At 40.2% G+C, this 10,563-nt stretch overlaps 1 protein-coding gene across 1 annotated transcript; it reads right to left on the bottom strand.

The window, feature by feature from the left end:
- Nucleotides 1–5: 5 nt before the first annotated feature.
- LOC111723297 (guanylate-binding protein 6-like) lies at nucleotides 6–8,662 on the bottom strand (the record flags this gene model as incomplete). Its single annotated transcript, XM_023509881.1, has 6 exons — nucleotides 8,539–8,662; nucleotides 6,570–6,765; nucleotides 4,828–4,955; nucleotides 2,289–2,398; nucleotides 1,902–2,098; nucleotides 6–145 (listed from the first exon to the last, which is right to left on the bottom strand). Coding segments are annotated over exons 2-6 (765 nt in total), but the record flags the coding sequence as incomplete, so codon positions are not given.
- Nucleotides 8,663–10,563: the final 1,901 nt, after the last annotated feature.

Raw genomic sequence — 10,563 nt, 5'->3', positions numbered from 1 at the left:
AGTTGGTCTTCTGGCACTTCTTCCAGATGAAGTAAATCTTTTGTGTTACTGGTAGGCCGGTCAAAGACAAAGCACTTCCGTTGGGGAAAGAAACGCCTGATACACTCTCTAGGCATGTTGGAATTGCGGATTTGGGGGTTGGTTTCTGTGGAATTGTAAAAAGAGTGCCCAGTCAAGAGACTAACGGTATGCAAGGGCCAGGGCTGAGGACTGTTCCGAGGATCACTGCATCAGTGCAGCTCCCTGTTGTGTAAATCTATTTTTATCCAGTCATACAAAACAGCTTGATTCTACTCTCAAGGCATGGAAAACCCACTGTTGTACAGGGTGAGAAGCAAGAATGTACTTTTGAAAAGAAAAAGGAGGCACACATGACAAGTAAAAAACTTATGGTTGGATTCCTCAGTCCTTGAATGGTGGCTGGGAAATAGATGATTTCTTAAATGTTTTTTGAGTGATTGATTAATCACACAATTTGTCAGAAATACCTTTCTGATATGACAGTCCCACATTAGAAATGGAATCTGGGGCTGAAAGCAAACTAATGCTACAAAAGGATAAAATGATGTTGGAAATGATCTCATGAGAGTCACAGAAGATACCCATGTTAGTAAAGAAAAATGGATCAAATTCAGAGCCAAAAAATTATGAACACCATAAATAAAGGTTTTTTTGGTATATTTTTATTGAGACAGAGTCTCACTATGACACCCTTGGTAGAGTGCCATGGCGTCACTCTAGCTTAGATGACTGAGTGAGACTCTGTCTTTAATTAAGTAAGTAAGTAATTAAGTGAGTCACTAAACTTATGGTAATTTACTCTTGGGCTTAAGCAATTTTCTTGCCTCAGCCTCCCAAGTAACTGGAACTACAGGTGCCCACCACACTGCCCAGCTATTTTTTTGTTGTAGTTGTCATTGTTGTTTAGCTGGCCTGGGCCAGATTCGAATCTGCCAGCCCCAGTATATGTAGCCTAGAGCTGAGCTACAGGCACCAAGCCAGCACCCTAAATATGTTTAGAGAACACTTTAGCAATAAAGTCCAGAGTACAGTTAATCTAAATGGAATTTGGAGAATTCTTCACTTTTCTCACTTTTCTATGTCAGAATTGGATTTGACATTGTCATCCAGAGGGATTCTGTGGCTACTCTCATCTTTTCCAAATAAAGGCTTGTTGAAAGGATGAATAAATGAATGAACAAAAATTGATTCCAGATAGTCATCGGTTGTCTACTCCACTAAATGTAATCCATGTAATAACTTTATGATAGATTGACAACAGCTTGTATAAGGCTGTAGAAAAAAGGTGATATTACAGAAATGAAAAATGAAGGATTTGGCAGTCTCGTTAGAAGCACATACAAGTGTCATTTTACTTATTTCAAAATCATTTAGTATATAAATATCCTTTTCCCTGATCATTTAACTATCCAGGTTGGTAAGAGATACTGAGTAAAATGTATTTTCAAAATTTTGTCATTTCATTTCTTATGATTCTGTGTTTCCCTACATACAAACAGATGAACTGTTTTTTTTCTTCACATTGAGTAAGAGGAACACTTAGATGTAATGAGTAAAATAAATATGTGAGCCTTAAGACATGAAAGCATTGATGGCAATGCTGAAGGGTTTCTTTCATGGTGCTGACTGGTCTCAAATCACTTGAAAGAACATTAAGTCCTAAATGTCCTCAGTGAATTTAAATGCCAGCCTCTGGAAATTTTCAGGTGGTAATGATCACAAAACCCCAGCCACCTGTCCATCACATATCACCAATCACCATTATCAAGGGCCTCACACCCATCTCCTGAAAACATTGATGTAAGCTGCTGAATGACTGGGCTTATTTAATCCCATCCCTCCCTACTGAAACTTCCCCTCCCCAGGCCACCATCTGATACCTGGAATCAGCTTCAAGGCGTTCTCTAGGTACTCATCTTCTGTGATGACATGTTCATTTAACTTCAGTTCCAATGCAAAATCCCGTACAGTCCAAATAAAGTCTGGGAAAAAACTTACAAACTCAGCAGCACTCCCTGCTTCCTCAGTTCCTGGGGAAGATTTTGTCTTGATTAGCTTTGTTAGTTCAGTCACGTAGCTGAAGTCTTAGCTAAGGAACGAGAAGCAACCTACCCAAGAACCTCCTCACTGCCCCTACACAGAAAGTTTATAAACATTGCCTTTGCCCCATGTCCATTCTTACTCAACAAGGACAATGGAGCCCTAGCCAAGAAGACTCAGTGTCAGTTTCCATTCTGATAAACTCAGTGAACATTCTGGAAGGATACTGCAGCTGCTCCAGGGCCTGGTGGTTGATGGTGTGCATGCTGTTGTAGACAAAGGTGCTGCTCAGAAGCACAGCCAGGGCAAAGATCCACGAGTCATTCTTAGGGTCACCCTACAATGCACATTTGAGAATAGGATTTAGGAGACTACTCTTCATTCATTCATAAGGTTGTTTATTCACTCTTCAGCTGTACTGTAGCTGAGTAACAGGGAAAACTGGAGAGCCTCATGCAGAAGAATGAAACTGCCTCCCCGTCTCTCACCATATACAAAAAATAACTCAAGGTGAATTAAAGACTTAAAAGTAAGGATAAGAAACTATTAAAATATGGGAAGGAAACCTGGAGAGACTATCCTTGACATTGGCCTAGGTAAAGAATTTATGGTTAAGTCTTTAGAAACCAATGATACAAAAATAAAAATAAATGGGGCTTAATTAAACTTAAAAGGTTGGACAGCAAATTAATTGTTGAACAGAGTTAACAGATATCCTGCAGCAGTGATTTTCAAGGAGTGTGCTGTGGCATGCCAGTGTGCCATGAGAGGATCTTAGGTGCACCACAAAAAATTTTAAGATCATTAATTAAATTATTTTCAAAAGAAGTTCAAAACTCAGTAAGAATATTCTTTTTTTTTTACTCTTTTTCCTTTTTTTGATCAACATAATTTAAGTGTGCCATGGAAGTTTCCCTCTGGGTTTAAGCATGCTGTTGATACCGGAAAAGTGGCGCCCCAGCCAGCTCAGCTGAGTGGGGCTTGGGGACCTGCCACCTCTGTCTTGGTGGCAGCAGCCGGCAGAGGAACTGGCAGGTTGGAGCAAGTGGATGGGAACTTCCCTCCCCCATTGGAGGCTCCAGTAGGCAAAGGAACTGGACAGAGCAGGGGAAAACACTGGCAATTCCTCCAATGCATCCCTGATTGGTCCATTTTCAATCCTGCCCTTGATTTGTCTATTTTTAGGAGAAAATAGACCAATCAGCTCAGCTTTAAGCTCATTGGACAACTGCCCCTATATAAACCCCTGAGTAAAGAGCCTAGGGGCAGATTGTTGCAGACCTTCGAGGAAGAGAGAACAGGAGAGCAAAGACCTCAGCAGATTTCTGCAGACCGTTGAGGGAGAGAGAGCAAAAGAGGAAGAGCTGTAATACTTGCATTCTGCTCTGCAAGGAGGTTTGGCTCTTTGTAAGAGCTGTAACACTTGACTTGCATCCTGCTCTGCAAGGAGGTTTGGCTCTTTGTAAGAGCTGTGACACTTATTATCTTATCCTGCTCTGCAAGGAGGTTTGGCTCTTTGTAAGAGCTGTGACACTTATTATCTTATCCTGCTCTGCAAGGTTTGACTCTTTGTAAGAGCTATAATGATATCTCTATAAATAAAACCTAACTAACTGTCTATCCTGTGGTCCATCGATTCATTCATTGAATCGTCGAGACCAAGAGCCTGGAAATTCAGTATCAAAAGTCCGGTATCACTGTAAGGTAAAAAAGGTTGAACAACACTGTCCTAAATAATGCGAGAAAATACTTGAAAACCATACATCTGAAAAATGACTAATATTCAGAAACTATGAAGAACTTAAATCAGCACAAAAATACATAATCCCATTAAAAAGTAGACAAAAGACATGAAGAGACTTTTTTCAAAAGAAGATAAACAAATGACCAGCAAGCTTATGAAAACACGCTGGACATTACTAGTCATCAGGGAAATACAAATCAAAACCCAAAGAGATACTGCCTTACTGCTTTTCAAATGTCCATTATTACAAAGTTAACAAATAACAGATGTTGACATGAATGCAGTAAAAAGAGAATTCTCATCTTTCTGGTAAAAATATAAATTAGTACAACCTCTATGAAAAATAGCATGGTGATTTTCAAAAACCTAAAAGTAGATGTACCATTACAGGGGATCTACCAAAAGGAAAAAGTCATTTTATAAAAAAGGCATTTATCACAGCATAATAAACAATTACATGTTCATGGAATCAACCTACGTGTCCATCAACTGACATTTGGGTAAAAAGTGGTATAAACTCACAAACACACACATATATGCACAGCATGGAATACTACTCAGATATGAAAAAGAATTGAACAGTATGTTTTGCAGCAACTTGGATGGAACCGGAGGCTATTATCCTCAATGAAGTAACCCAGGAACAGAAAGACCAAGTACCACATGTTCTCACTCCTGAGTCAGAGCTGAGCAATGGGCATGCACGACAGATTGACTTAATAAATCCTGGCGACTCACAAGGGGGAGAGGAAAGAGTAAAGGATAAAAAAAATCACCTGTTGGGTATGATGTACAGAGCTATTCAGGTGATCGGTACAAAAAGTTCCCATTAAATTCTCTATACAATTCCAACATGTAATAAAAACAATTTTATCTCTATATCTATTAAAATGAAATTAAATACACACACACACATACACAAAAGATAAGGATTTTGAAACCAGAATAAGATCTTCAATATTTGAAAAGCAGTTTTCTTCATAGGGAAGAGTCACACTCTTCTTTAAGATTCTCTGCCTTACCTTTTCCACATCTCCCAGGCCCTCAGTGTCCAGAAGGACCAGGGTCTGGTTCAGCTTGGAGGGGTGGGGAACACACCACATCCAGATGCCTTTGGTTTCAGACCTTATAGTGGAGCCCAGAGGGAAGCCTGCAAGGGAAGGGAAAAAGCAACAGTGACAGCAGGCAGACCAGGGGATACAGGGGTTACAGTGGTTAAACTGGTAGAAAAGTAAGTGCCAGGTGAGGGGAAAGGGTTGCTTCAATTTCAGCAAAAACAATCAATCCAATCTTCATATATATACACACACACTTAGGAATTCCTCAAATTTGTTCTCTTTCTTACCTTGTTTACTAGACTGAGTTTGCTACTCAGCTGCTGAGTAGCAGAGGAAGTGAGAATAAAGGGATAAAATAGCTACATGGTTATTAAAGACAGGATCACTTAACAGAACCATAGGGAGATTGTCTTAAAAGTTCATGAGAACCAAAAGAGACAGCCTGGTAGGAGTAAAATATATGTCACAAAATAGGAAATACAAATGGAGAATACATATGTGAAAAGGTACATAAAGTTATTTATAGTGGAATAAATAACCCTAAACTCTATAAGGTACAGATCCACAAAAGTTAGTAAAATGTTACTAAATTTTTGTAGGATGTGTAGAATCTCAATTGCTGCTTATAAGTACATAAATTGCATATAAAGTTTCAAAAGCTGTTTAATGCTACTACCATAGGTTTGAAGACACTCTCTGATCCAGAAATTTCACTTCTGAGCATAGTACACAAAGGAATTTTTATACACGTCCATCAGGAGGGAAATCCAAGAATATTCACAACTGCCTTATTCATTAATGACAAAAACTGGAAATAATACCAATGTTCATAATTGTCAAATGAATCCTCCAACAGTACATACTATCCATTAGCAAAGTGAATAACTTTCAGATGTATATGACAGGTATAGGAAACTTACAAACTTCTTATTGAATAAAAGAAGCAAGGCACCCAAGAACATGTAAAATATAATTACCATTATATAAAATTTTAAAGGAAGAACCATTTTTAAGAAGTGAGAGTGGATGAAGTGTGCTGACGACCAAAATCCAGGGGGACTCTAGTGAAGATGTGAGAGGGTTTGATTTGGGGGCTGTACAGTTGGTAATGTTTTAAATCTTGATGTGGAGAGTGATTACACAGGTGTATTCACTAGCTTTGTCTCACACATATAGTATATGTACTCTTCTCCACATGTCGTAGTTCACATACTAGAAAGACTAAATAGAGAAAGAGAAGGGGGCATAATTTATCAAAATTTAGGTATGATATGGAGCAAAAAAAAAGGACCATAGTTCAATTTATGTATGAAATATACAAGGATACTACTGTCTGCTCTTCTGCTCATCCATTTTTATAAACAGGATGTATTAAATTACATTTGTGTGCTTGAGCAAAAGAGGTATAAGATAAAGAAAAGGAACCCCTGCAGCAGCTGAGCTCTTGAGCAGGTGAGAGTGGATGGGATAGAGAAGACCAGAAGAGCACATCCTTTGATAGGATTATTAGAATTATCCACTACTGAACAAGAATGAGATTTTGTGAACATCTTGGGGTTATGATTATAAATTTGGTGGGGATAATTAGAAGTTTTCTTCATAGAGAAGAGTCACTCTCTTCTTTAAGATGATGCTAGGGGAGATGTGATCTGCTTGTGTTATCCCTGGTTCTAAGGAAACAGCTCCTGCACCAGGACTCCACTCACCCTGCTTCTTTCCTGCAAGACGATTCATGAGGTAGGATTTTCCTGTACGATATAGCCCCACAATGGCCACCACCACCACAGGCTCAGAAATGTTTTCCAGAATCTGTAATGCATTTGGATTCACCATCATCTTCTCTTCCAAGTTTTCTACCAGACAAATGGGGGCCTTCATGGTGGATTCAGATGCCATGGTAACCTGCAAACCCAGAAATACCACTCAGCACAATGCAAGAACCTGGAGTTATCTGCAGTGGTTACCCAAAGCCCATGCCTATCTGCTTTCTGCTCGCAGAAGGTACACATCCTTTGTTTTGTATGTTTCCTAAAGATGTTAAATGTAGGTCAAAGAAAAATAATCAAGAGTCAAACTTTTAAAAAAATTATTTCAGATTAATATGACTACAAATGTTTAGGTCACATTGTTTGCATTTCCGAAGCAAAGTTTAACTTGTTGTTGCTCCCTTCATCCAGGGGGTACGCTGCATACCCTTACACTGTGCACATTAAGTGAGAGGTCACCAATCCTCCTCCTTCCTCCCCTTCTTTGGCTCTTCCCCCCATCCCCCATGTGAATATACTTGTCATTTTCTTTCATATGGGCATGTAGCTGTTTTTCTATTGGTTTCATATAGAGTACATTGGATACTTGCTTTTCCATTCTTGTGATACTTTACTAAGAAGAATGTGCTTCAACTCCATCCAGGTAAGCACAAAAGATGTAAAATCTCCACTTTTTATGTCTGAATACTATTCCATGGTGCACATACACCACAGTTTGTCAATCCATTCATGGGTTGATGGGCATTTAAGTTGCTTACATATCTTGGTAATCATGAAGTAAGCTGCGATAAACATTCTAGTGCAAATGTTCTTGTGATAAAATGATTATTTTCTTCTGGGTTAGATACCTAGAAATAGGACTGCATGATCCAATGGAAGGTCTACTTTCAGTTCTTTAAGTATTCTCCACATTTCTTCCCATAGAGGAGATATTAGTTTGCAGTCCCTCCAACAGTGTATGAATCTGACAAAGAGAATGAGCACTAGAATCTGGAGAGAACTCAAATTAATCAAGAAAAGAGCAAACAATAAGTGGAAAAGAGACTTGAAAGAAACTTACCTAAAGAAGAAAGAGGATAGCTAGAATCTACAGAGAACTCAATCAACAAGAAAAAAGCAAAAAATACCTTTTGTAAGTGGGCAAGAGACTTGAACAGAAACTTACCTGAAGACAGACCAATGGTCAACAAATTTATCAAAAAATATCCAGGTCCCTAATCATCAGAGAAGTGCAATTCAAAACCACTGTGAGATACCACCTAACCCCAGTGCGAAGAGTCAAACTTTCAAGGACTGAAATTGCCCACCATAAGGGTCTTTTCAGTTTCTCCATTGCCAGAGGGGTAGCCAGGGAAAGTGTGAGAAAGGAAAAGGGAGGAAACCCTCCGCCCTCTCAGCAGTGTGAGAGTGCGGGAGCTGGACGGTGGTCCCTCCCGGGAGAAAGGACTTCAGCCCAGTTCAGCAGAGGAGGGTGGGATATGGGCTTTTCTTTCACCCTCTAGTTTGGCCTCTACATTACTTGTGCAGAGTCTTCCCTTGGGAATTCATTCTTGGATGTTTGTTCACCCAAACATACATGAAAAGTAAACTTGGGGCTGGGTGCCCACAGCACAGTGGTTACAGCGCCAGCCACATACACCCCGGCTGGCGGGGGTTCGAACCCAGCCTGGGCCAGCCAAACAACAATGACAACTACATCAACAACAACAAAATAGCTGGGCATTGTGGTGGGTGCCTGTAGTCCCAGCTACTCAGGAGGCTGAGGCAAGAGAATCACTTAAGCCCAAGAGTTGGAGGTTGCTGTGAGCTGTGACGCCATGGCGCTCTGCTGAGGGCAACAAAGTGAGACTTGGTCTCCAAAAAAAAAAAAAAAAGAAAGAAAGAAAGAAACGCTGGGGAGCGACCTTACCTGGCGGTGGGGCAGACTCAGCAGCCAGAGGACAAGTTGTCAGTTCTCAGCAGCCCTTGTCACTCCCCAGTTTTCTTCCTGAGTCAGCCTTAAAGAGCATCAGGAAACCTGCTCTTCTCAGAAGCTGAAAGCGGGCGGGGTCGTATAATGACACCCGAAGGGCTGGAGGGAAGAAGCCAACTGACAGCAAAAGCACAAGCTTTTGGGGGAAAGTAAACGGCTGGCTTTTTTATTATTTTTCATTTTCTCCTCTCTCTCTCTCTCTTTCCCCCCCTTGTTTTACTGAGGCAGAAGAGGTGGGAGAAAAGTGTCGTCCCCTCCGCACCAGGACTCTGAAACCCAGGTTTGTCCCTCTTCCACCCTTGGCTCCAGCCCCCAAATGAACACAGAGCACCAGCTGTGGGTGGAAACACAGGAACAGATTCAGGGTGTTGCAACAGCCAGTTCATCAGGGTTAACTGTGTCAGAAAGGAGTGTGGGGTTTTGCTTCACTTGGTCGAGTGTTTCTGTTTCTCATCTCCTTTTGTTAGTTCTTGTCATTAACTGTAAAAATACGTATGTGTGTGTTTGTGTCTATGTTACAAAGATTAAAATTGGAAGGAGGTTTCTAAAGTGGTAACTTTAGCTTGCGTAACTGAGTACATATTGTCAAAAAGTAAGAAACACAAAAACATAAATATGGTTTTAGTCCACACTGAATTTTTGAACATCTTTAATTTCTGGTATACTCATAGTTCATTCTATAGAATTGTGTAAATTTGAATACCAGGGAGTCAGACCAGTAGAGCTTATCATGCTGGTTCCTATATTCTGACATTGAATTAGGTGGGGGGATAAGCCCATCCTCTTTCTTACCTATGTGAATCCAATTCTCAGCAGATACTACACACTAAATAAATAACTTGCCAACTTGAATTGCTATGCAGCTCAGTGTTATGTCTGAAAGGTTAAATATAAATGCTATAGAAAATGCAATAAAATAGTGAGGATGGTTTGCTATCATCTGGCTCAGAGGATGAATAAAATGGGAGACTGAGAAAAGCAGGGCACAGAAGGTGAAGCTCTCAGAACACCAATATTCTGAGTGTAACTGCAGGTATAATGGGATATGAATGAGGAAGATGAACAGAAGTAGTCAGAGAAGGTTCTAGGATTTTTTGGAGAGCACATGTCTCATTAGCCTGCCAGGATGAGTGTGAAGAAAGAGAAAGTGATTAATGCTAATTGCATGGGGAGAGTACACGGAGGAGGACCAGATGTATTTTTAGATTTGTTGATATTGGCTTATTAACAGATGTATGTTGAGATCTTGGCATGCCCTGCACTGGGCTAGGTTCTCAGTGCCCAGCAGTGAACAAAATGGATAGAAACTCCTGCTTCATGTAGTTATTACCTTAAAGGAAAGACACATGATAGAAAAATAAATAAGAAAACTATGTGTATGTGTCTACATATATATGCAGTATCTGTATACACACACAGACCAAAACGTGTTAAGTGCTTTGAGGTCACGTGGCCAGGGAATGGCGATATGGGGTAATGGGAGTTGACTTTATATATAGGGCAGTCAGGGAAAGGCCTCCATGTGAAAGAGACAAAGTGGAGGTGATTATCCACCTTGATGAGAACAATCATAGTGAATTGATGGGGAAGGAGCAAGATAGATGGAGAAGTTATGAAGAAAGAAGGAAGAACAGACAAAAAAATGAACGTTTCTAACCATAATATAGGACATATCTTTATAGTGGCTAGGCAAAAATGGGAGTTTAGGAAATAATTTGTTGACCTGGAAGAAAGGACATTTTCTGTTCATTGGGTGACAGAAGTGTGTCTGAGGGCTTGCCCGCAGTGGACAGAGTTCCTCCATCTGGATGAGGCTCTACTTTAGATTTTTTCATATTTATGAGTAAGCAGTTCATGACCCCAAGACACAGAGGCCATCAGAGTGTTTCGATTGCCCTTTTATTCTCTCTACGACATTAGGAAGCAGCACACCGCTTCCAACCCTCTTCCCAAGATGGGTTG

Source organism: Otolemur garnettii, unplaced genomic scaffold (genome assembly GCF_000181295.1).
Source record: "Otolemur garnettii isolate 467f Iridium unplaced genomic scaffold, OtoGar3 scaffold00010, whole genome shotgun sequence".
In the NCBI taxonomy this organism is placed as follows: domain Eukaryota; kingdom Metazoa; phylum Chordata; class Mammalia; order Primates; family Galagidae; genus Otolemur; species Otolemur garnettii.
The sequence above is the reverse complement of the archived record's forward strand: the minus strand, read 5'-3'. Positions and strand labels throughout refer to the sequence as shown.